The sequence below is a fragment of the Anarhichas minor genome, unplaced genomic scaffold (assembly GCF_050575085.1).
Source record: "Anarhichas minor isolate MPS153535 unplaced genomic scaffold, ASM5057508v1 ptg000052l, whole genome shotgun sequence".
NCBI lineage: Eukaryota > Metazoa > Chordata > Actinopteri > Perciformes > Anarhichadidae > Anarhichas > Anarhichas minor.
Genome location: NW_027466498.1, coordinates 2,705,974 through 2,733,736, shown reverse-complemented (window position 1 = coordinate 2,733,736; position 27,763 = coordinate 2,705,974). Strand labels below are relative to the sequence as shown.

At 42.8% G+C, this 27,763-nt stretch overlaps 1 protein-coding gene across 13 annotated transcripts in view; it reads right to left on the bottom strand.

The window, feature by feature from the left end:
* LOC142931488 (unconventional myosin-XVIIIa-like) overlaps positions 1–27,763 on the bottom strand; it is a 155,845-nt gene that overhangs the window by 61,588 nt on the left and 66,494 nt on the right. For all 13 annotated transcript variants that reach the window (XM_076075424.1, XM_076075425.1, XM_076075433.1 and 10 more), the window contains 6 exons: positions 27,574–27,733; positions 26,503–26,689; positions 26,158–26,365; positions 24,324–24,433; positions 20,547–20,612; positions 12,145–12,273 (listed from right to left, as the gene is read on the bottom strand). In XM_076075424.1, coding sequence (XP_075931539.1) covers positions 12,145–12,273; positions 20,547–20,612; positions 24,324–24,433; positions 26,158–26,365; positions 26,503–26,689; positions 27,574–27,733 — 860 coding nt within the window. The remainder of the gene's footprint in view (positions 1–12,144; positions 12,274–20,546; positions 20,613–24,323; positions 24,434–26,157; positions 26,366–26,502; positions 26,690–27,573; positions 27,734–27,763) is intronic.

Below are 27,763 nucleotides of genomic sequence, written 5' to 3'. Positions count from 1 at the left end.
ATAAGGAGCCAGGTTGCTACGGTAATCAGAGAACAGATGTACATGCACTACAGTAGCCTGGTTACTGTAAATGGAGCGATGGATAGAAACCTGCTTACATGACCAGGAGAAGCCCAACAGTGAAAGCAGGCTTCTCTAATCTCCTACCACCATTATGGAAAGCAGGTTTCTAATTTACAAGAAATGTACAGCAATAAAATGGACGGTCTTATTGTGAGAGGACACAACTGGTGTGTGTTACATCGTCCTAGTTATTTACTCCTAAATTGAGCTGAATTCAAAGAAAAATAATCTATTTTCATGAACGATGGAAATATGACATTTCTGTTGGTTAGCTTTCTCCTGCTGCCACTTTAGAGTAAAGCTCCAGCAGATGTTTACGTCAAAGCTACGGCATGATTTATTGATTTATTCTGGTTCTGTTGCACTTGTTCCAGTTGCATTGTGCTCTTATCGACGCACCGGCTCTCCAACTAAGCCAAGCTTCAAATATACTCTTGCAATATTTAGATTTATTTATTTTTATTTTTTCAAATTTCCAGTGTTTTTATACGCAAATTGAAAATGTGCATTAAAACAGGTGGGTGGAAACTGACAGGCACAAATATGCTCTGTGAATGCTCGGCCTACTTAGCTGATTATGATTCAATAAGCAGCAGGTAAAACACTCACAGCCATCATTAACACCTTCTACATGAAGAATATGAATTCACAGTTTGGGTATGCATTGTGGCAGAACAGTGGTCACCTAAAATGATCCAGAAGAAACTGTAATGACATGGGTGCCCTCTAGCTCTCCTTTACACCTCGACACACACACACACACACACACACACACACACACACGCACACACACACGCACACACACACGCACACACACACACATCAAGCAGCAGTGTCTGCCTGAGCCCACCTGTTCCCAGTTGGGAGGAGGGGGAGGGCGAGGGGTTCTGTCTTTAGGCAACTATTTAATTAGGCTCAGTGTTGGTTGGCTGGCAGTGGAATCCCCTATGCTCCTCCACTCTCAACTGTTCGCCATGAATGTCAAAGAGATAGAGAGAGGAGAGGCAGGCTGCAGGGCTTCAAAGCAGCCAGCGGATCTCTTCTATTTGTCTATTCCCCCATGGCGAGGCAGTCTCTCTTTCTCCAGCTTCCCTTCCTCTCTCCCCCCCCCCCCACGCATATTTCCCGGAGTGCTTTGAACGCTGCTCCCCCAGACAGGGAGAGAGAACTTGGAAGGAAACAGGCGACGTTCCCCCAAGCAGCAATAAAATAAACTAGATGGAGGAACAAACTAATTGATTTTGTGTGGTGGCAGTATGAAGAGCCCGAGCAAATTTAAATCTGGTATATGGACGTTTGTAGATGACAAAACTAGGAGTTAGCACAAAACAAACTAAAGCTTTAATCCAAACCAGAGAATTGAATGAGACAGATTTGGGAGTGACAGACAATACTGATTTGGTACCCAGTGGGTTTGACATCTGCTGTGACTTTTTTCACCAGCTTGTTTGGCAGATTCTGAACCCTGTAGAATAAGAATGACTGCTTACAGAATAACTGGATGTCAGGCATGGTGCGGTCAAATGAAAAGATAATGGAGTACACTGGGAAGAGGTTCTGATCAATAATACTGTATTCTCAGTATTATTGTTTTCTTTGGGGACTTCACCTTGCCTTTGAACACAAAGAGGATTCAAAAGAATTCAAAGAGCTGATATTTGCTCTCACAGTTTACTGCTCACTCTGCTGCAGCCTTAATAGAGACGCCAAGCCAACATTTCTATACTGCTGCTGCTTCACAATAACAGGGCTCAATTGGTGACATGTTGGGTGGATTTTATATATACATACATACATATACATATACAGTATACATATATACAGTATATATTAGTGCTGGGCAAGTTAACGCGTTAATTTCGCGTTAACGCATTCATTAATTAACGCCGACAATTATTTTATTGCGCGTTAACGCATTTTTAAAATTTATTATTTTTTTTTTAATTTTTTTTTATTGAAAGACAAGAGACAATACATAGACATAACAACAAGAGGATGACAAGAACAGTGGGATAAAAGCCAGCAAACATCCTATAGTCAGTTGTGTATGTGTGTGTGTGTGTGTGTATGTCCTTGAGTCTTTTGAAATGGGAAAAATAATAATAATAATAATAATTAAAAAACAACAACAAAAAAAACAGGTAAGTATTTTTAATTCATTATTATTGTAACAGACTGTCTCATGTTTATCGTTTTGTATTGGAGATATGATGTCCCTTCAGGGTTGCCGTAGAGAAAAGGCAACTTCCGCTTCTGGTCGAGGGGGGGGGGGGGCAGAAATAAAGAGAGAAGCTGCACCAGCTGTTGCTCTCCCTGGAGACTACTGGACATCTCCGTGGTCAACTCAGCAGACACTTACATGTTAGTGCACCTATATGCTGAAATTCACGGTAAACGCATTTAAACGCCACAGATCGGGAGCGAGCGAAGGACTTTGAAAGTTAGCGGAAAGATTAACGTGAGACAACATCCGGTTTCTTCAGACGAACATCCGGTTTTCAGAATAAGATGCCAACAAAGTATGAATTATATTCACATTAAGTATAAAACATGCTACCTTCATCTCGTGAACCAAATGTTATTGACCTTTTGTTCATATAGCAGTACTTTTAATATAAAAGTGCGCAATACACTACTTTTGAATTCATTATTGAACTTTGCCATAACAATAAAAAATCCATGCGATTAATCGCGATTAAATATTTGAATCGTTGCCCAGCACTAATATATATATACACAAATATATAAGCATATATACACTTACATGCTTACATAAGATAGCACCAACAAATTTCAACCAATAATATCATGACATCCATCCATCAATCTATCTCAAACTTTCAGCAATAAGGGAAGTGTGTGTGTTGCCACAGTCCTCTGTAGCTCTGTATCATACTACATTCGCAGCCCAACTACTTTTTAGCGGTCCAATCAAATGCTTTGAAAGGATTTGCTTTAAATCCCTCTCGTAAATGACCAGGGCAGCTGGAGATCACGCGAGAATCGTAGGCTGAAATATCACAGGCTTCAAGTAATGTGTTGGTGTCCAGTGAACCGGAGACCGGACCAATCAGCATCCTGTGAAGAGCTACTGGCAGCTAGGGACGTGGCTTAGGTGTGAGAGACGACACAGAGAGGTGACTGTTCTAACCAACGATGGCGGTTAGCATAGATGCTACAATAGCATCAGCTCTATTAGAACTGGAGAGTATTTCCTCTTTGAAAGTAGAACAAAGAACGACACTGAAGCGTAATAATGAATCCCACTGCTCTTCATGAAAAGACCCGCCCTGCGTAGCTGGTTGAGGCAGAGACGATTGTTAAGCATTAACCTCGAGTAGTTAGGATAGACTATTGGACAGGACCTGAACAAATAAGGTTACCAGTACCTTGGTCCAGTACCATGGGCGCCCGGCCAATCCTAGCGCTTCAATGCTGCATTGGCTTGGGCGGGTCTCGCCAAGAAGAGCAGTGGGCCATAATAATAATAATAATAATTATTAAATAATAATGCATCACTGAAGGCTCATATTTCTCCATGGAATATGTCACAGTACTTCCATTTCACTGGACCTTAACGACTGTAAATCAGTCTTCTGTCCTCATGATGTCATTTGGGTGACGGTAATGTTTGAATCACCCTCATAAAAGTTGCTTCATTATCACTCTTTGACAAATAAAGAGACATATAAACGTCTCATCTTCTAATAATTCCTTGATCTCTACTATATATTTACAGCTTTTTACACTCCCCCCCCCCCCCCCCCGCCAAAAATGCACAAGGAAGCAGGAAGTGAAAATCCACAGATGATTAAGCCTCGAGAGGAGAATGAATATACAGTGGCATGCAGCGTTGCATTAGAAGAGCCACTAATGAGTGTTCTCTTCTTCTTCTTATGAGAACAAAGAAATGAACCCAATGCCAAACTTCATCAATTACATGCGATTTCCATTTACCCCGAGAGATGTGGCTGAAAGCGAGTCCTCCGGGGAGACAGGGTGGTGAAGAGAAACTTAAATGCCCTTGAAAAGTCATTTTGGTAGGCAGGCCTGAGCCCAGTGCAGCAAGAAAGAATAAAGTGAAATAATCATAAAAGGCGGACAAAGATCCAAGGCTTAATCTCTTCCCAGGCATATGCACGCACGCACTCACGCACGCACGCACGCACACACGCACGCACACACGCACACACGCACACACGCACACACACACACACAGAAAATAAACTGGCAAAGACAAAGTCCTTTACAAGGACAACTTGTGAAGCACCCAAAAAGCTCATTTGGTTAAAAAGTAAATACATCTCTTTGGGTTTAAACACTTCACATTTCACTGTGAAGTGTCTGATGGAGCTGAAATGCCATGATGGTCTATAGAAACCACATGAACACAGGATAAAGCACTCGCCCACCACCACAGGGACCAGGGATCATAGCCTGCCCACTTTTCCTTCAGCTTGACCTCGAGCAGAGTCAGCATTGAGTGTGGGTGGGAAGCCACTGTGGGATCGCGGCTGTGTCGCTGCAGTAGGGACTCCTACTGGTTGGTCGGCGTGGCTCTGCTTAAGGGGCTGGACCCATGGAGCATATCATGTGTGCCATGCCCTGTTCAGGGTAGGGAGGCCATGGTGAGGAAATTGTCCCACCAGTTAGTAAACCCGTGACAACACCGGCGTTACCGATTCCACCGGACGCTCACTATCTGTAGAGCGCTTACTGGGATCTCTAACATTGGGTCTGTGGGTCTGGTGTCTGTGGGTCTGTGGGGGGGGGGGGGGGGGGGGGGGTGCTCCGGGAATTTTAGCTAAAATATGAGGTTTAATATGAGGTTTATTCTGAGAAGAAAATTAAGTGATAGGACATTTACTTTAAGCAAAAAACTAATATATTATTCAGTTATTAATCACTATTTCAGCTCTATTATTAATATGAACCTTTATTTAGACAAAATCCATAGAGACCGAGGTCTCATTTTCAAAAGTTTTGGTCAAATAAAAACAAAGACAGCGAGAGTAGCGAGAACCATCGTCTGTACAAATAAAGTGATTCGTTTTCATTGAACCCTGTTACTGTATGTCTTCATATTAACTTCCACTGTTACTGTACAGCTGTTAGAATTGTGGCCTATCTTATATTTGCAATTAATATGCATTCAATCCAGTTACATTATTTAAATTAAAATGATAATCTACTCTGGCTAAGGTAGCTTATCAAGAGTAAAATAATAGCTGTGATCTATACACACAGCTCTCTGCATTAGCAACCCGCTGAAATGAAGGTACAGGCACCTTAACCCTCTCATTACTTCAGGGTTCTTGAGAGCAACGTGGGACTGTTGGGACTGTTAGTACACTGGCTGTGGTCATTACAGTGAACATGTCTGTCAGTGTGATGAGAGGACATGTGAGCCCTTGTTGCTGTAGTTCATCTCCTTGGAGCAGAGGCTGCATTTAGCATACCCGGCCTTATCAATGTATTTAAAACACTGTGACAGCGGAAAGCTGTACTCACGTCTGTTTAGACCTCCACCTTTATCCAGGCCCAGCTCCTTCACAGCTCAGCCCTGCGTCAAGCTGCGCTACACAAACAGCCTTCTCTTCATTAAGCTCTTTGACCTCATCATCTCATCAGTATCTGGGCCTCATCATCGTGGTCATGAAAGTTATTATGACCATGAAATCATCCTCATTCTACTTTGAGTTACAAAAAACAACCTGCAACCAGATGCGCCGGTGTTCCGGTTTAACGTTAACAAGTGACCGCGTGAACTGAACCGGAACACGGGGGGGGGGGGGGTTGCATGTTTCATCACGTTACGTTTTTTCCTTCTAAATCGCGATAATGACGAACGTTAACAGTCCACAGAGTTCCGCATGCAGTGGACGTTAACTTAACCCAGCAAGTCTGAACGGTAACGGAACATAACGGAACATAAACTGTAACGGAGGGAAAGACGCTGTAGACATCTTAACGCTGATTGGCCAAGACTTGACACGTCAAAGATGTTCTATTGCGAAGATCACGACATCACATTTTCTCCTCCTCTCACTCCAATCTGAGAAACGCTGGCTGGCCAGTTGACACCCCCTCCACCCGAAAAAAAACCTCTACGGATCTACACGATTCACGTGGATGATATATTTTTGATTCAAAACGGTGAATTTCACCGAAAAGTGACAGGTTTGCAGGTATGGGTGTCTGTGGGTCTGGTGTACGTGGGTCTGGTGTCCGTGGCTATGGTGTCTGTGGCTATGGTGTCTGTGGCTATGGTGTCTGTGGGTCTGTGGGTCTGGTGTCTGTGGGTCTGGTGTCCGTGGGTCTGGTGTCCGTGGGTCTAGTGTCCGTGGGTCTAGTGTCTGTGGCTATGGTATCTGTGGCTATGGTATCTGTGGGTCTGGTGTCTGTGGCTATGGTATCTGTGGGTCTGATGTCTGGTGTCTGTGGGTCTGGTGTCTGTGGGTCTGGTGTCTGTGGGTCTGGTATCTGTGGCTATGGTGTCTGTGGCTCTGGTGTCTGTGGCTATGGTGTCTGTGGCTATGGTGTCTGTGGCTATGGTGTCTGTGGGTCTGGTGTCTGTGGCTATGGTGTCTGTGGCTATGGTGTCTGTGGCTATGGTGTCTGTGGGTCTGGTGTCTGTGGGTCTGGTGTCTGTGGCTATGGTATCTGTGGGTCTGGTATCTGTGGCTATGGTATCTGTGGGTCTGGTGTCTGTGGGTCTGGTGTCTGTGGCTATGGTATCTGTGGCTATGGTATCTGTGGCTATGGTGTCTGTGGGTCTGGTGTCTGTGGGTCTGGTGTCTGTGGCTATGGTATCTGTGACTATGGTATCTGTGGCTATGGTATCTGTGGGTCTGGTGTCTGTGGCTATGGTATCTGTGGCTATGGTATCTGTGGGTCTGGTATCTGTGGGTCTGGTGTCTGTGGGTCTGGTGTCTGTGGGTCTGGTGTCTGTGGGTCTGGTGTCTGTGGGTCTGGTGTCTGTGGCTATGGTATCTGTGGCTATGGTATCTGTGGGTCTGGTGTCTGTGGGTCTGGTGTCTGTGGGTCTGGTGTCTGTGGGTCTGGTGTCTGTGGGTCTGGTGTCTGTGGGTCTGGTGTCTGTGGCTATGGTATCTGTGGGTCTGGTGTCTGTGGCTATGGTATCTGTGGCTATGGTATCTGTGGGTCTGGTATCTGTGGGTCTGGTATCTGTGGGTCTGGTGTCTGTGGGTCTGGTGTCTGTGGGTCTGGTGTCTGTGGGTCTGGTGTCTGTGGGTCTGGTGTCTGTGGGTCTGGTGTCTGTGGGTCTGGTGTCTGTGGCTATGGTATCTGTGGCTATGGTATCTGTGGGTCTGGTGTCTGTGGGTCTGGTCTCTCCTTGCTGCTGGGCGGCAGGTTTCCACCTGGAGCTGCTGCCCCGCACACTCCTGCTGCAAACGCTCCGAGCTCTGCACACCTTCATACCAAAAGTTGCCAGTTTGCCTCATTAATGTAATCAGATTCCTTATTAGCCTTTGGTTTAAATCTGATATATTGCCAAGTAGGCACTTTTGCTTTTCGCTTTGACACCAATAGGCCACCATCTTCTTGTCCGTCAACTCTCTCACATCCTGTGTCAAGTGTGTTAAATGTGACAGCAGCAGGCAGCAGACAGACTCAGTCACTTCTCCTCTCTGTAACAGTACTCGGAATGTATTGTAAATGAATGCCAGTATTGATGTAGCGCGTTGACAATACTGTATCTGAATATAGCCATGCTAAAAAAGCAGCAAGAATGAGTGGACCAGACACATGTAGAATACAACCAACACACTGTCACATGACTGATCATGAGAAGAGGATGATTTCCCATCAGGACTGAAGTGGACTGCAGTAGGAGTGTGTGATGTGTCCAGTGAGAGCACATGAGGACATGTGTGTCTGCTGCATCTGTGTCTGTCTCTCTCTCAACGACTGGGAGTGTCCCTCCCCGGCAGCTCTCTGCCTGCTGCAGACCACATGCTGGACTGAAGAGCCCAGAAGCTCCGCCCCCCGCTGCTGCCGCACAGAGCGCTACGTACATGTCGCATGTCCAAATTGCACCAAATTTGACAAAGCACTCCGGTGGATCCCCAGCAACACACTAAGTGTGACGTAGATCAGATGAGCACTTCTCGAGATACGTGAAGAAGAGAAGAGATTCCTTGCTTTGTAGTTAGATATAACATGACATGAAAAACCTGATGATGTTCTGTAGGAAATTTGGGTTTAGAACTATGTTTTAGGAAATTATAATAGAAGTGTTTAATGATTCATAAATAAGAAATCATAATTAGAAGTGTCTTGGAATACATAATTAGAAGATTCATAATTGTAGAAGTGTTTTAGAATTTGTAGTTAGAAGTGTATCTTAGTAGAATTTGTAGCACCTTTAGCTCTATGCTTGTGAAACTTGTGAAGGTTTTTGCCAAAAGTTGCAAATCTTTATCTTTATATCGAATGTTTACCATAGAAGTGTTAAGCCATAAAAGACAGTCATTGAATGTTTTAAACTGTAAAGAATAGTATGTTGGGAGTAAGGGACAGATAGATTTCTAGACAGGCAATTACAGGTCATACCCGTGCGAGGGTCCTGCGAGGAGGAGGAGCCAACTGGATTTAGCCAATAGGAACTACGGACATTATGGGAGGTTTTTTGAACTATGTAAGGCGGGGGATAAAGAAATTCCGGCCTCTTGCTCCTGTACCACTGGGTGGGTGGTAACGTTGTTCTGGGGTGAGCAGGTCATATTCGGTGTAACTGTAAAGCATGAGATGTATTAAATGCTTTGTTTATAATTGAAACCGGTTCTCTTTGTGTAAGCGGCAGGATTACATGAGGTTTCCCCACAGTCTAGAGGTTCCTTGAACCTAACAACATGGCGACCGCGGCAGGACCTCTTCGACTGGTTTCGTGCAAGCTTATGGTCATGAATCACGGAAATTTTTGGAGTGGCCACGAACAAAAGGTACGCAGAGCCATTTAATGAAATCTGTTTAGGTAGAAATAGGAATTTTAGCCGGAAATGGCCGTGATTTGTGCCCAGAGGCTGACCACGAGGGGAGACGCATGACGCTAAGTAGCATGTGTTGATGCTATGGGTAACATTTCCAAACTGAGTAATGTATATTTACATTGTGAAACATACTACAGAATGAATTAAGGGTACTGACTATAAGGGTGAATATTACGAGCACTGTAATAAAAAGGAAAATTGCCACATTGGAATTAAAAAGTGGTTAGTCTGCTCGGCGGTACTAGTGTGCACGGACTGGGAGTCTCTCTGGCCTAGCTTGTGTACTACTGGGTCAGCAGGCTAACTGTTTAAAAACAGTTTGTTTTGGGATCGGCGTAACTGGAGATGTGTGGCCGGGAGAGTCTTTAAGTGGCGGCTTTTAGTGGTCCGGTTTTCGCATTCCCGGGTCGAAATCGGCTTACTGTTTAGGAGTGCTAAGGCTAGCGGTGGTTAGCTTCTGAGGCCGGGGATCCATTGTTACATGGGACACCGACGCTCGGGGACCCACTCGTCGGACCTTTGCCGTGTATTAAAATAGACATCGTGTGGGCAATTAAGAGAAGTAGAATAACAAGCATTTAGTGGAGCTGGGCGGACTGAAGTAGTGATGCCTTAACTGGTCGAGTCAAACTCCCGTGGGTTTTCATGAATATCTTCGGGTCTGGTAAAGTTAAATAGCGTGTTAAACCAGAGGACTTAAGGTTGAATAAAACAGGACAATAAGTCCAATAATACGTGTGTCTAGTCTGCGTTCTAGCAGTGTTGAAATACGTTTAAAGGTTGGACGGTGCAATAAACTGTTTGTAAGTCACGTTAACTGTTATGGTAAAAATGTTCAGTTGAGAGTTCATTGAATACTCCTAGGCTGCATAATGTTTACATTAAATTCGGCAGAAAGGGGGTATGGAAGACCTGTAGGTAGAGGGGAGTGCTATGTGAGTGGAAGTGAGAGTCATTGGGTGAGAGATTGCCCACAGAGAGGAGGAAGACAGTCCAGAACACCACCACAATGGGCTCCATTCCCACCACAACATCAGCAGTACTCAAGACCAGGTCTGGCAGGACCACCTCCCTTCATGAGACCCCCACAGCGACAGATGCCCATGCTGCCACCAGGACCATGGGGCGGTGCCGACCAATAGAATATACAAGGGCGCTAACTAACATGAGTCAAGTTTTGTTTTCACAGGTGGAGAACACAGAGGCATCCGCTGACAGGAGAAAGCAGTTGCCTATTGTATCACCAGGCAGCTGGCTGTGGATGGGGTCCACAGGTGTAAGTGGTACTGACCAATAGGGGGGACTGGACCATGGGAGGTTCATTTTATAGCCAAGATACATAGATGACATGGGGGTACCAAGGGGGGTGTCCTATGAATTTAAAGCCAGCAATCAAATAGCTGCAGGTTTAGAATCTGTTTTCTCTCGAAGGGTGTCAATCAATAAAAATGTCAATTGGATCAATTACATTTACTATAATCAACAGCGTTTTGTAAACTTCACCAGGGACGCCATATCAGGACTGCATGCACAGCTAGCGAAGACTAGTTTAATGACCTTGCAGAATAGCATTAGATATGATTTTAGCTGAGAGGGGCGGAGTTTGGATCAGCCTGTGGTACTTTCGTTCCAAATAACACCGTTTCTGATGGGTCGGTGACCAAGGCGCTGGCCGGATTGACGACGCTCAGCCAAGAGCTAGCAGAGAACTCTGGTGTCGATAATCCAGTCACCGACTGGTAGGAGGGGCAATCAGTTACGTGTCGACGATGAGGAAGAATTTGAACTTCCGATGGCCACTGTTTTAGTTGAGGCCACCATCGATGCCATAGCAGGACTTCACAAGCAGCTCCTGAACATCTTCACTGAGATCCTGGAGGACCTGATTAGGCCCAGATGGACTTCTAAACACATCCGGTGAGATACTGGAAATTTGGAAAATAGACTGAGTGATTGTTTTGTTTGATTATTTTGAGGATTGTTTTTGTTTTATTGGGTTATAATGGGATTTCAGGGTGCAATAATTAAGAAATGTAATTTTGTCAAGTAAAAAGAGCAGACAAGGCTTCTCAGAAATTTTTCTCTAGCCCTCAGGATGGAGCCTGGACTCGATGCAGGACCATTCCCACCTCCACCATCTACAGCCCCACCACCTGGACACCAGAGGACTTCAACCGGAATCGACTGTTATTGTGTGTAGAGAGGCAAGCGTAGGGTGATCAGATAGGGGTGGATGATGAAAAATACTTGAACTGTTGTTTGCTATTGTTTAGATAGGTAAACTCAACCTCGAATTGCTGAGGGGGATTGTGATTTCCAAGGTATTATTTAATCCGCTGTGAACAGCGGAGTAGGGGGGAGTTGTAGGAAATTTGGGTTTAGAACTATGTTTTAGGAAATTATAATAGAAGTGTTTAATGATTCATAAATAAGAAATCATAATTAGAAGTGTCTTGGAATACATAATTAGAAGATTCATAATTGTAGAAGTGTTTTAGAATTTGTAGTTAGAAGTGTATCTTAATAGAATTTGTAGCACCTTTAGCTCTATGCTTGTGAAACTTGTGAAGGTTTTTGCCAAAAGTTGCAAATCTTTATCTTTATATAGAATGTTTACCATAGAAGTGTTAAGCCATAAAAGACAGTCATTGAATGTTTTAAACTGTAAAGAATAGTATGTTCGGAGTAAGGGACAGATAGATTTCTAGACAGGCAATTACAGGTCATACCCGTGCGAGGGTCCTGCGAGGAGGAGGAGCCAACTGGATTTAGCCAATAGGAACTACGGACATCATGGGAGGTTTTTTGAACTATGTAAGGCGGGGGATAAAGAAATTCCGGCCTCTTGCTCCTGTACCACTGGGTGGGTGGTAACGTTGTTCTGGGGTGAGCAGGTCATATTCGGTGTAACTGTAAAGCATGAGATGTATTAAATGCTTTGTTTATAATTGAAACCGGTTCTCTTTGTGTAAGCGGCAGGATTACATGAGGTTTCCCCACAGTCTAGAGGTTCCTTGAACCTAACAGTTCCATGATAGAGGCTTCAGACCTGTCGCAGCAGCCTTACCTTCCTCTTCTTGAAGGCCTGTCTGGACAGGTATCCCCTGCAGGCAGCCTGGAACAGAGAAATGTTCCTCCTGGTCTGAACGTCTCGCTGCTCCTCCAGTCTGGACAGAGTCCCCGCTCTGAAGAACACCTGCAGGAGGAGAGGGAGAGTTTAGGCAAAGCTAAGACACATGGTAAGTAGACTTCACACATAGATGTCACAGACAAATGCAAACAAATTTCAGTTACGTAGAAATAACCTGTCGATTATTTCAGTAATCCAGTATTCTAGCGATTATTCCATCGATTAATCAAGTAATCAGATGAAAAATACTTCTGCATTATTAGGGCACACCAGTAAATATACAAAAGAGAAAATTATAAAGAACAACAGCAAGCAGTAAAAGGTATTTTAGCCACCTATAAAAGTGTCTATATCAGTTTAAGTGTACGCTATATATAGAATATTTTTTAACGGGAACTAAACTGAAAGTGAATCTATACTGTTTTAGTTAATGGAGTCTGGTAACTTTGACAGAGCATAGATACGTTTCACGTTCAGTTCAGCTCCCAGTCAGAAAGGACTGTGTGATGGCAAGGTAAAGCAGTGAAAGTAGTCTAAAATAACTGATTGTTTTAAGTGTCTAAAATACGTCCACAGTAGTACATTGCTTTGCTCCCGTGCTGGTGCTCCTGTCTGCTTCTCCAAACTCTACTGTAGTAATACACTGACTATGGAGAAGTTCCTCATACTACCACACTTAAATACTGGACAGTGCATTCTTAAGTGCAACACACACGGACCATTTGACGCTCACACTAAACACGACATGCAGATAGGAGTCAGGATGTGCCGATGCAGGAAGTGAATAACATCAAATTGTTGCTTTTTTAAAGTTGACGTGCATCGACGGTGAGAATAAGAGCGGGGAGCATCTTGACGGTGTGCAGGCTTACATAGAAAACAAAGGCTAAGGTTTTTTGACATTACAGCTTGCCCCTCTGATGCTCACAGCTCTGGCACCGACAACTAGTATACTCTTGACCCTCCAGACTCGAGGAGTGCTTTGTCTACTGCCGCCCAGCGTGATCAACAACAAGCAGGAGCGGTGCTCTGTAGTGCCTTAACATCTGAACTCCATGTATTTGGAATGGGAGGACGAGACTCCCCAGTGTTCTGACAGGACTGCAGCCTGGTTGTGTTTTTGTGTCACAGCTAAAGCTAAAAGCTAAATCATTTAAAAATAGTTTAATTTTGATGAGAAGCCGCGCAGATACTGTGTCAAAAGAAGACCAAGAGGTGTCGAGGGCTCAGCAGTGTGTACGTCCTGTGTTGTTAATGTGTCTATCATGTGTTTTCAAGAAATTTGGACTTTTGGACTGAACAAACTCATAGAATATGTATTCATAAGGGCATGGAAAGAAGGATGTACAAAGATACCGAGCGTGCGATCACTTTTCATGTCAACACACACAAAACAGATGATTTGTTTTCACCACAGTGACAGCGGAGGCCACTAAAAACACTGCCGCCATTGAAATTTACGATTAAAACATGAACATAACCATTTAGAGGAATTGAACTAAAGTGATGCGCTGTAGCCTGAAGTCAAACCTTCCTCCTGGTCTGCATGGACTGAAAGTAGTCACACGCAGCAAGGGAGATTGCTGCAGAGGCGGTTGTCATTGTTTTTTGCGTCTTTGCCTCAGACAGACAACTTCTCATGGCCGTTTTTATTTGGTTCTGATAGCTGAACCCGAGCTCTGCTCCACACCAGAGACTGGAATCACCAGACTGAAAGAGGGGTTTCCAGATCCTGCAAGAACTCGCTTCACTGGTAGGAAATCCATATCATGGAAATTTTGTCAAACCACTAGAAGCAAGCCCCCAATAAAAGCACAGACACTGATGGATGTGGAGATTATTCAGTGTGGCTTTGTAGCACAAAGGCAGTAAAACTGCCTGTGCCAAAGCACACTGTATATTATCCATCGGGCTTAATCATACTACTACTACTAATAATCAGGTTTATCCAAAAGTTTGACGCGCTTCTCCTCACACAGCATTGCCAACAGCGGCGTGAAAAATACATCAAAACGTGCGGTCTGATCGGGAATAGTGTGCAATCTATTTTTCGGAGAGATTCGCCAAGCGGTTTTCCCGAAAAACGGAGCAAAATGAAGTTTGGCGCGCTTCTCCTCACACAGCGTTGCCAACAGCGGCGTGAAAAATACATCAAAACGTGCGGCCTGATCGGGAATAGTGTGCTATCTATTTTCCGGAGAGATTCGCCTAGCGGTTTTCCCGAAAATTCCCGAAAATCCCCAAAAACTGAGCAAAATTTCTCCATTCACTTGAATGGGGTTCCGGCGTGAAGAGAGCTAAAAAAACACTTAACTTTGGGCCCATATTGACTAGCCGTACATTAACGTAGAAACATGATTCAAAGTTTAAAACGTAGACAAAACGCTGCACTTTATTGAGCCAAAGGGACATTTTCATAGCTAGCACAGTTTTCATGAAGTCACAGATTAAGTTTCAAGAAAATGTTGGGTCTGTTTCAGATTTTATAATGGGTGTGTATTGCACGGCTCGTTAAGAGCTAGAGTGAGAGCATAACTGTCAGAGTGGAGCGGAGCTTGAAAATCTTCTGTGATTTTTCCAAACAAATTGCTCCAGCACCCACAATGTTTACTCTTTATACACCATTTTGGCCAAAAAGCTTGGAAATGTTGTGCTGGTCGCAGTAAAGTGTCTATGGAATCCAACGGACTTACACATTTGGCTCAAAGAGCCACAGAGCGACATGAACTCCAACCAACTGCTCCATTAGACTCCATGTTAAATCTGACCACTCATTTCTCAAAGAAAGCAGACGGTACCAGTTTTGCATATTGCACTGGAGCTCACATTTTTAAGACCACAAACATAAAAAACACATCTCCGCGTTTGCCAGAGTCTTATCTCTCTGACGGTATCCATAGTTTATTGATTAGTCTCATGGTTTTGGTATAAAGGGCATATGTTTGACAGGTAGTTTTGTTGGAAATCACTGTTCACTCTCTCTCTTAATTAGCCTCTAACACACAGGTGCTCCAATCACCAACATGCACCCAAGCACACAGGTGTTTATATGAGCTCATTAGTGATGTTGATAAACACACAGACTCACAGACGCACACGCACACACACTCCTCTCCCTCTATCTCTCTCTCTCTCTCTCTGTGTGTGTCTCTCTCTCATACAGTCATTCAGGTCTTGGAGACTTTTAGAGGACTTTCCCCCCCCCCTCACCCCTCACCCCATTTCAAATTAAAAGCCCCACAGAATGAATTCTAACTGGAATGCTTGTGATGAAGCCTCTCATTTTAGTGTCAAACATTATGATTCTGTCTCCTCTCCCCCTCTCTCACCCACCCAGTCCCACCCTTTCAAAATAAAAGCCCCACAAATACAAGATTCAATCCAAGAGTATGAATCTAAAATGCAGAAAAGAGAGTAGCGCTATCTCAATTGAACCTGAATGACACTACCGGTCACATTGGCGTGTGTATATATTGCGATTTCTTCGGGCAGTAGAAGCCACACTGTCAAAATTTCTTTAGGAATTTTCTAGTTAAGATTAGTATTGATGAATAATAGCCCATGTGTTGTGTTTAATGTGGTCGATGTCTGACAGCATCTCTCCTCTCATACACGTCTTTCTCTCTCTGATAACGTGTCCTCAGACAATCATTCTCTTACACATGACCAAATGAACGGCTTCTGCTGCTTATTGTTGACAAAATGACTAGTATGTGAGAGTTTCACTTCTCAAACGTTCTTTTTGGCGTAGTTACTCTCTAATGAGACCAGGGTGTAGGATTGGTAGGAAACGTCTGCTGCTCCTCGACATGCTGGGATGAGAAATGTTGTGAACATCAACACTCTGCAGCAAGAGTGAGTGGGAGTACAGCCCCTCATATCAGAACTATCAGAAGCTCGGGGTTGTGTTTAATGACTCGGAGGTATGCAACACTAAGTTGAGCCAGAGGTAACTGAACATGTGGTAAACTGGCAGCCAGAGGTGTGAGGTTCGCCTTTGCTGTGGTTGGAAAAAAAGTCCCTGGATCAAAAGGAATGTTAGCAGTAGGTGAAGTTAGCCAGGCTCAGCTTAAAGCATAAAGGTTTCTGCATAGAGGAAGCTGATGGCCCTGTGTAGGAAGAGCACTGCCACTCCCACAATTACATGAACATGATGGACTGTGATATTGATGTTTTAAATGCGTGCTTCGCTCACAAAACTCTGCATACCAAATCAAGCGCGACCTAAACTACCAGCCAGCCACCAGGAGGCGATCCAGATGTTTTGGCTTCAGGTTTGGGGAGCTGTCATGCCACTGCATGCACACCCTGCAGCAGCAGCCTGTGAAAACTGTTCTTGAATGTTACGGCTAAAGTCCAGACTAGAAAAGTAAAATATAACAGAAATCAGAAGGGCAAAAAGAAAATGCACTGAATTCAGGTAAAGGAGAACCTTATTTTAAGTCGGATTTTGATCCAAAGATTTGTTAATGAGCAGGAATGTAGCACAAGGTAAAAGAGAAGTTGTGCTCTGTTGATTTAACCTTTTACCATTCCTGTAAGACTAGCCTTAAACAGCTATCCAAGGCAGGCCAAAAGTAAACTGAAAGCTGCTTTTGAACCATTTGGAGGACATCCATGGATCTGTTCTCTTTTAAAAAGCAATACTTAGTTTTTTTTTGTCCATCAGTCAGAATCACTGCTCTGGCTCTGTCTTTACACAAAAGACTATTTACGTGCAAAGATTTGTTATTTAAATTTGAAAGTTCAATAAAAATATCTAGTGCCTAAAATCAATGAATAATCAAGACAAATAATTGTGATCTCAATACCGATCAAATAATCATTTTGGCCATAAATTCACCAGGTTACAAGGTTCATTCAGTGTGATTGTACTGTATCAATGCAGATTGTTTTCCCATTTTGCTACAAAAACACACAAAAAACAAACAAAAATCAAAAAAATATACAGCATGTGGAGGGAGGAGGATGGATTTAGAAGTCTCACAGCCAGAGGAAACAAGCTGCTCTGAAGTCTGGAGGTTCAGCAGCTGATACTTGTGTATCTCTTTCCAGATGACAGCAGGGTGAACAGCTTGTGTCTTTAGATATCCTTCAGCTCCTCACAGGCTCCTCTTGTCACCAATACCACTGATGCTCAGTAGATGGTACCAATGATGTTCTGGTTGGGTTAAATCACCCTCTGTAGAGCCTCCTGTCCTGAGCCGTACACATCCCATGTTAGTTTGTAATGTTTCCACTCAGGATGCTTTCTATTGCTCCACTGTAAAAGTTAACAAGAACTTGGCACAGGAATCTGGCCTTCTTAAGTTTCCTCAAGAGATACGGACGTTTATTTTTTTAACCAGGATGGAGATAAGTGATGACCATGTCACGTTGTTTGTGATGCTGTTTCCCAGAAACTTTAAACTGTTCACTTGTTCCACCTCAGCTCCAAATGTTGTTAGATTTGTACAATCAGATTACTTATACGAGAAAATAAGTAAAATTGGCAATTTTAGATGTTTTACTTTCAATTTCTTTTTGTTCTTGTGCAAATTCTTTTATTAGGCATTTAACATTTGAGAACATCAACTTCTTTGTTAACGTATCTCAAAAATGCATTTTGCAGAGATATTTTACATACAAAAAAAATCGTCAGTATGGAAACTCAAGTGTCATACTGGAACTAATATCTAAACATTTCAAATGATAGCCAGGTCCCGTAAGGAGGCTGGTATTTTGTTGTATACATGACGATTAGTGAAGAAGTGACTGCTGTGGGCAGATGAAGTGAAGCCAGCCGGGGAGGAGATAACACATCTGGGTAACATGAACGCTGCGCTCCTTGGAGACCCTTTAGTCAGTGCGGGGATGCTTTAATGATATCAGGCAGAGAGCCACGTACAAGTTGGCAGTGAACCACAGGGGCAGTTTGGCAGTGAGAGGTGGCTCATCTGGCAGCCTGGAGGAGATGCAGCCACCTGCACAGTCCTCACTGCATGTGTCATCATGGGTGACACTTTCCTTTTGGGTGATAATCATTCTCACAACAAAGCTACGGTATTACACTGTTGTGTTATTCTTTCCAGCTAAATAAAGGTGCATGTGGAAGAGTGCAAACCTTTTTGACCGCAGGGAAAATGTAGTTTTTCAAAAACTAAATGCCAACAAATATGTATTGAAGCAGAACATTTCATTAGATAAGAACATGGAACATTCTTTTTCAATAAATTGCATTTAAATCTATCTTTCTTTTTTTGGATGACAATTTTGTACAATTTAGTTTTTCTTAAAGCAATATTGTCAGTTTGGGAATTTTAATATTGCCAAACCCTATTAACGGCAATGTAAACTGGATAACACCATGTAACCTTCATCTACTGTAGGAGAAGATGTGGACGGATGCACAAGTAATGTAATGCTGTTGTATTAATCATAGCTATTCTCCACTTTGATGCAGCTCATCTATTCATTATACAAAATGATTCCCACACAGCATGAGGTACACAGTATAATTAGATAGTGTAAGTGGCCCAGTGTGTGGGCTGGTTGGACCTGTGTGTGTCTCGTCAGCCAGTTAAACTAATGTGAAACAACAGGCATTAGTAATATTACCAACACCACGGAACAAAAAAGTTCGGAATTGAAACTTTTTTCTGAACTTGGGAGAAGTAGCGGGCCAAATATAGACTGACACACACCAACACTAAGGCAAGGTTAAACTCTGCAATATCTGCCAAGAAACTTCTCTAATTGACAGCTCAAGGCGCTCACTGTTCTTTATTCCACAGACATTCACAGATCTAATTAACAAAACCATCAGCCTGTCTTTTTCCGTGTGATTAGCCGTTTTTTTTAATCTCAAAGAGTTGGAGTCTGGCAGTGTCTGACTGCTGCTTGGCAAGGGTCACAGATACAGAGAGCCCTCCCCAGAACAACAGAACGCAGCAGGACTACTGAAGTTGAGAATGGAAGACTCGTCAACGCACAGGGACAAAACAGCTCTGACTTCTCCATGCACACATTATGCTAGAAAGAGAGCTGAGTAGAATGGAAAACACTTTGTAATTGTCTAATTGAGGGTGTCACAGAGTGAAAAGACATTGGGACTCGAAGCCCAGACTCCTTGATGGCAACATAAAAGATGCAACTGCCAGAAATGTTTGGTCAGTGCGAGCTGCCACAGCTAGAACCTGATTTGATGTGACGGGTGGAGTAGTTCACGTCAGTTTAAGGGCTTCCTGCAAAGAAGCTGGCAACTGCTTCAATGTAATAACGGCAATAGAAAGTGTTGTTTTCTGAAAATAAATGAAAAACATACACACTGTGTGTGGGGTGGACAGACTCTGTGGATGCTGATTGGTAAATGTAAGGGCAAAATGGTCTCAGCTGTAAGTTCCTGTATGCTTTTCTAGGGTTGAAGGTTACGGTTCTAAAAATGATTCAACTAGGGTAGAAGTTGAAGCTAGCGAAGTGAAAAGACTCAATGAAAACCAGCATTCAAATAATTGCCAGCATAAACATAAAAAGGCCAGTTCCTAATAAAGAACATTGAGGTGGAATTGCATAGATGACATTCCACCAGTACTACATGTCATGCATACTACTCTGCTGCTTTCTTTTGGTCAACAGAAATACTGTAGACTACTTTAGAATACTTTTTATTCACTACTTAATTTCAGTTCATACTCAACACTTCCTGCACATGTTTCATATTGAAAGCCGAGCATGAAAGTGAGGTATTATACCCGTTATGAATTGTGTGCTGCATTCAGCCTCTGTCTTTCCCTTTTCCCCCTTTCTTTCTCTATGCTTCATCACAAGGTTGTAGAGTAAACGAAAACGTGCAAACGTGCTGGCATAGGTCTGGTTCTCTCATTGTGGTGATATGAATGTCTTTTATGGTGCTGGTAGGTTATGGTGGAACTCCTATCATCCAGTCCACGGAGGAGAGACTGTACAAGAGGGCAGTTACTACCAGTTAATTGATCTGATGTATTGATCTCAGCATGTCCTTGTGTTAAAAATTGTTATTATCAATATTAAATGTATTTATTTATAGATGTACAGACGTATGAATCTGTGCAGGGAGTTTCACTGACCATATCTTAACACAGAAGGCAAAGTAGATACGATTGTAAGGCCATCAGAAAAACAGCATCAACAGAACATGACAAGCAAAGCAGTACAGAAAACAGGGAGATGTCTTCAGACCATATGATACAAAATATACTTATAGTAACAAGCCTTTCAAATGAAGGCTTCCCTCTGCAGTTCATTAGAGCACCGGCAGCACTATGGAAGCAGCCCTTACATGAAGAATGGAATGAAGTGTGCATGCTTGTGACTCCACTTACCCTGCTCAGCCCCATGTGGTAGCTGCTCTTCTCCAGCTCCAAGGACTCCAGCAGCTCCTCCACTGCCTGCAAACAGCAGAACAAGCAGTCAGCAGACAGACGGACACAATCAAGCCCCTTTGTTCTTGCCTTACCTCCAAGCCAACAGGAGAACAAGGGCCAAGTTAGAAACGCTCGTGTATTTTGAAAGCAATCCATCACACTGTTTTTGACCAACTCAGAAGCTCATTCAGTTCCAGCAGCAGTCAGATCTTTTGAACGCTCAATTTTAGATGTGGTTTATAGATGTAGCATCTTTCTGCTGTCTATCATGTGCCATCATGTTATTCATTTGTTGTACTGTGTTTTCTATTTGTTGTGTACTATGAATATTATGTCTATCGTTTGTTGTCTGCATGAGTTGATTTGGTGGCAAATCATCTCCTCTCAAAGTTGGGCATTTTAAAAGGTAGAATCTCACAAACACTGTCAAGGAGCTTAATGAGATGTGAAGCATTTTTAGTCTGAGCTCTACGACTAATAAAAGTCTGGATATCTCATCTCTGCTGCTTTGGTTTTTTGTGCAGCATTTTACCGTCTCCTGTGAGTCTGTTGTTGAGAGATCTCACTCTGTTCAAGGTTTTATAACAGTAAGACTTAATAATACTACTTATGGAACTTTACATGTCAGGTTCCACAGAGGCTTGAGCCTCTAAGGGACAGGACGCTGACGGGAGTGTTGGAAAACGTGGTGGATTTCCTCTCTGCTGTTTGCCTGGTTGGTCTGAAAAGCTCTTGGCAGGTACACCATCTGGCGGCTAACATCATGGCTACATCACGCTCTATTAAGAGGAACTGACAGAACTGGGCCGTGAGCAGCAGAAAGACAGGGTTCTCTCAGACGGGCTCAGCTTACCAAAATGCTCTTTCTCTGAAAACCAATTCTTTCATATTATTCCTCCAATTATACGCCCTCCTCCGTCTCAGACCGCCCCCTTGCTTTCTTTCTTCTCCACTGTTGGGCCCCCACTCCGCAGAGCACTGGCTACCATTAGTTCTTTCTGACTGGGCTGTCCTCTCTAAGCTCATCTCCGATCTCATGAGCCAATTTACTGCCAGTGTTGTGCTAAAGAGAGGAGAGCTCGATTTCACTGATCTGCTTAATGAATCCAGTTAAATCTTCTCTGTTCTCTGCTATTCATTTCAATGTACTTTGTGTACTCCACTTTTAACCGACATGCACAAACAGGCAGAAATTCAGCAAATCAGGTGTTTAGAGTCACAAACAACTGAAAAAAAACCCCAAATCATTCTTTACCTTCTAAGACAAGATACTTTTGCACAGCAGGTGCAGAAGGCCTTAATGTAGAGATGTTTTTCCTCCAGCAGCCCCACCTCCCACTCATAAAGGCTACTCGGGCTGCTATAAACTGCCTGAGCAGAATGTAGAGAAGGCATTAATCATATACTCAGGGATGTTTCTAAACTGTTCTGCCTCCTATACAAAGGAATGGAAAGATAATGAGACAAGAAAAGAAAGTGGAAGGAGACAAGGGAATGGGAAGGGAGAGGGAGAGAGAGAGAGAGAGAGAGAGAAAGAAAGACAGAGCTCTGCCACTGCCGGTAATTAATCAGTACAGTAGCCGTATGCTGCCAGCCTGTGCAATCATAATTAATTACACACAAGAGCGCTCTTGGAACAGGAAGAGGACAGCGGAGAGAGGAGAGCGGGAGGAATAAAGGGATTCTGTTCACACAGGGAGATTAGAATGTAGAGGGCAAGCTGAGGAATACTTTATCTCCAGACTTTAGAGTTTCAACCTTCTACCGATCTGACATCATCACGGTTATGTTTATTATTGGAGAACAGAGCCACAGAAGACATTGTTTTTACAGGCTAAGAAATATTAGCCATGGCCAGTAAGTTGACCTCTTTAAATCTGACCGTTTTCATGAAAATGAACTTCCTAATTATTACAGGAACACATTAATGCTTCTTAAGGATCCTTTGGGGCATTTTAACCAACTGAGAACATTTCCCAAGAAATGTGATTCATCATCAAAATCAACATACAGTGAAACTGTGTCACGTTTTTTTACTAAAAACCTTTGAGCTGGATTTAAGGTCCTCATGCATCCTTATTGTGTTTTCTGTGAGAACAAACTGCAGAGAAAATGGTGTTTTCAGAATCCTATTCAGACAAGATTTTACATTATTTATCAGCTTTGATCAGCTCTCAGCTGCTAAAAGAACAAGCTCTGCTTCTATGGGAGGATCAACACTAACAGAACCGCCCCGAGGACTGAACAAGTCATTCACGTACCTCCTGCACAATAGCTGCATGGATGATTCACACTAGAACGGTGCAAGTTTTAAAATAACTACAAATCACTCACCTCAGTAATATACAGACAAGCTGTGCACGATTGACCATTTGCTTACATTTCTTTTCATGTTCGATTTCTTTATTTGTTTGTTCAATTTGTTGCATTGTTTTCATCTTTCTAATTTTTGTGGGAATTTGATTGGAATATTCTTCTGTGAGTGTCTGTTGCTGTAAATAGAAATACAGAGTGAACACATTGGAATAAAAAATATATTCAGCACATAGATCCCCAATGGGTAGAGTAACAAAGCATCTGTCATTTAAAAACGGTCATTTGTCTGTTGCTAAAGATGCCATGGTATGTTACATGGCAGATGTAGGTGAATAGGTCAATAGGGTCATGCAGAAGGTACCAAGAGTCCTCCATGTACTGGACGTATGCAGTATATGTAGCGTTATGCTTTATATATTTTCATGTGCAGACCTAAAACAGAAGTATTGTGTGTATCAAAGCCTGATATCTCTTCTTCCTCTTTCCCTTCTTTACTTGAGCATGCACACGCGCACACACACACACACACTTAATCAATCCCACATGGGGGGTGAAATGCTACATTGCTTGTCAGCAGCCGGTCATATGGTAACTTAGGAGGCAGTTTGGTCTTGTGTGCTCTGATTCATTTTGCAAAACTTGTTTGAATGAAAGCTCAGCTCCTGTTACTTGCTCCTGGTGTTCTCTGTTTTGGAGCAAGAAAAAACAACGGGAGTAACAGGCAGACCAGCTATAAAAGTGACAGTTTATTTTTAAATTCAAGTGCTGTGCAGTGGATCAAATGGATGTGGATGTGGTTCAAGTGGATTTCAAAAAGTAACTGATAAATATTAGGAAAAGTATCCCATACATATTTAAAGGAAGCTTAAACCAACTTAATATACATAAGTTGGAAGAACATAAATTGGTGTGGTGTTTTGTTACCTGCTGGGGCAAAATGAGTGTGTTTCACTGTCAGTAAACTAACATGAATAAGAATCGTAATAAGACTGTAGATTGTAAGCCTGCCTGAAAAACATCTTGATAGATTTTTGCCATACTACCTCCCCTTTCCACATATGCCCCAAATACTTACCACCAAATGTGGATGAATCCACTGCTGTAAATAGTCCGAAATAAATACACTCTTGCCTCCTGTTTGGGTAAGATTTGATAAAAACTACAGTTACCTGCTGTTTCCTCCTGAAGATGTATTCTTCAGCAGGAAAGAAAGAGCTCAGAGCCACTGACAAGGTAGAGGGACTGACTAGCACTTATTGGTTTTAGTCTTTTTGTTGACTAAATTATTATTAAAAATATAATAAATTTAAAAATTAAAAAAACTACAATGACCAAATCATACTTGTGTGTAAAGCCTTTTAACATCTTAGTTTCCATCATATGAACAGTCACTACCCATCCACACAGCCAAACACTCACCCTCTTCTCATCTGTGACAATGTAGTGGCGGCCATGCTTCTTGGTCAGATGTGGTGCCAGGACATCAAAGCGCCTGCGGAACTCAGAAAACACCATGTGGTCTGGGTACCCTGGAGGCAGGGAGAGAGCAGAGTAGAGAGGACAGCACAGAAACATGAAACACTGAGGTTAGAGGAGCGTCTGCAGCACGTGGAGAGCCAACAACGTGTCAATGGGCAACTATTATTTATAGGAAATATACAACCAAAAAAAAACACTTCAACAGACTTAATAGCAAAAAAATGTGGTAAAGGTGGAAATGAGCTCAAGCTTTTAGAGAAGCACGAACAGTTAGAACCATATAAAGGATGTAAAAGTATACACTTTTGAATGAAGGCTTCATTTGTCCTCAGCAATGGTCAGGTTATCAGAATCCTTTCAGATACTCTGCCGAAGTTAAATTCTTCACTGGATTAACATGATTAGATTACCGTATTTTCCGCACTATAAGGCGCACTTAAAAGCCTTTAATTTTCTCAAAAAACGACAGTGCGCCTTGTAATCCGGAGCGCCTTATATATGGATCAATTGGTTAATTGGTTGATCCATACTGGTTGTACACGGCGCTCTGTCAAAATGTTTCAGTACGACTGGTAAACTACAAAGCCGCACCGCGGTAAACACCGGTACTGTGCTTACTCCTAGTCCAACACCACTTGTGTGTATAAAGACCCCAAAATGGCACCTTTCAAGAGACACGCTTACGACGCTATTCTATTCTATGCGCCTTATAATCCGGTGCGCCCTATATATAAAAACAGTTCTAAAATAGGCCATTCATTGAAGGTGCGCCTTATAATCCGGTGCGCTTTATAGTGCGGAAAATACGGTAGTATAACGTCTGTCTCTGTTAGAATGCACCAGAGTTTTAAGGACTACTCTACCCTAACCCTTTTAAAACATAGGCCACTATCCTTTATGTCACAGCACTGATCCTGTGATGTTCACCGCAGTGATTTAGTATTATACTTCCATAAAGTTGGGAGATTCGTAAGAGACGATAGTCAAAATCAAACTAACAGAGGTCCTACTATTCTGACTTTTAACGCTGAGTAAGACAGTAAGTTTTATTTCTATATCTCCTTTCATTACCACAACACAACGATTCAGAGCTGTACACATAATACATGTGTGATAAGGTGTTGAAAGATCAGAAATACAAACCAAAGTTTTCCAATCAAAGATGGGGAGAGAAACTTCACTTTTATAAGAATTATAAGAAGTCAAACAGAATCCAGTTTTTGATGGCAGACTTTCAGGATAAGATGACACATACAACTGTGTGTCATCGGCATAACAATGGTTGAAATGACCTACAACAGCAAAAGGTAGGTAGATACAAACTGAATAAAACCAGGCCAAATAGTGAGCCCTGTGGTCCCCCACAAGTCATAAGAGTCCAGAATAAAGAAAGTTACCAACAGATACTCTATTCCATGGGTGGGATGAAAATCAATTCACAGCAGTTCAGTCAGCCCACACCTCTAGTATTGGCCAAGCTACAAGATTCATCAGATCCTATATTTCCCATCATGCAACATAACACGTCTATTCATTCGACCTTACTGCCTGTAAAGATGAATATATGTTGTATTGTATACCAAAGGTTTGTAACACAGGTCCCATCCCAGATAACTGACATCACTATGACATCATTATTTTCTCTGACATGAAAAGTAGCAGAAAACTGTTTTCATAGAATGAGTAGTATTCCTCAGTTAACTCACAATTTTCATATAAAATAGATGGAATTCTTATTTCATTCATATTGAAGTTTTCAAAAGTACTTTATTACCTTGCCTGTAGATGCGCAGTGCATCCAGCAGCTTGGAGCCTCGGAGCTGAGCTCTCAGGAGGCTCACGTCCAAAGTCATGAGGCCCGAGTCCGGGCTCTCTCCATGCGTCACACGGGGCTCACCTCCACCACCCACTGCCTCTGCTTTGGGCAGCAGGCAGTGGACGAAGTGAACCCTGGAACGACGCACCATATCAATGAGAGCATCCTAAAGACACAGAGGAGGGGGCTCAGATATCAGCTTCTGCTTGGTGATAGAACAACAGCTTCATGTTCCTTCTCGTAGCTTCATAACGTATTTTGATGAATGAAGTACAAGTTTGAATCCCCATCTGCTCCACTTACCACCTGGAGTTTGACCTGGATACACAGGCTCTTCTTCTTGACAGCGGCCACGCCTGTGGTGAAGGTCTTCCTCATGCTGGTGGCTCGTCGCAGGGCAAGCTGGGAGCTGCCCTCCAGACCAGCGATGGAGCCAGACAACACCGTGGCCCCGCTGGCCCGGCCCATAAACAGCCCACTGATGTTCTTCCTGTGGTGGCGGAGGGATGAACTGCATTTGTATGCATGTACGTGCACATGATAGCTGAATACATTTCTATTTTTCAAACAAATGATCTGAAGTGTCTGTTTTGCTTTGAGGAATTGAAGCCGTACAATTGACATCAGAAGAAATGCTGAAAATGCTTGTGAATTCAAAAAAAAAGCATATAAAGGGACAAGTAAGTTAAAATGACAGACGCTGAGGTGAGGAATTCAATCAATGCTAAGATGACTTGGATGTTTATAGTTTAGCTTTATCATTTTTAATAAACGTGTGAAACTGATTATAAATCTCCAAGCTATTTATCGTCTAAGTTGGAAAGAGTATCTAAGTTTATGAATGTATTAAAGTTCTACATATTATCTACGTGAATATAGAGGAGTAATGTCTTTCAGTGCATGTTAGTGCATGTGAAGATTAGTTTAACATTAGTTGTTAAAATGAGAAATACTGAATTATGGTTTACAAATAATTCCATTCAGCTCCATTGTATCAGGGTGAAAGCAGAAATCTCAGAGACGGATATCTCAAAACCTGGAAAGATATAACCACACGTATCTGCATGGATAGATACCACTACAGTAGAATGAAAGTGTTTTCTTTTTGTAATTTGGCTGAACTCCTCGAATTATTTACTGCCGTTACTCTTAAATTCACAAGTAATTTCTCAAATAAAGATGGTTATGACAGGGCTTCAGTGTCGTCTGGAGCACAGAGAGAGTTTGGTTTCCCTCTTTCAGTAAGCTCCATTTAAAGAGATAACAAAAACACATTTGAACACATGGATGTGCAGCATATAAACAGAACAGCACTGACTACTAATCCCCACAAACTCTAAAAAGTGGATGTTGCATGTGTGTGAGTGGTCGTACTTCTGGGAGTCCTGCAGCAGAGTGGCAGCGTTCTGGGCGGCAGGGTTGTGCTTGGCGTGGCTCAACCAGCCCTGAGCGTTGTACTCCACCCAGTCTGTCCCGTGGCTGTGGCCCAACAGGAAGAGGTGGGGCTTCTCTCCTCGCAGCAGCAGACCGGCTCCTGCAACACACAAGAAACATTCCCTCCACG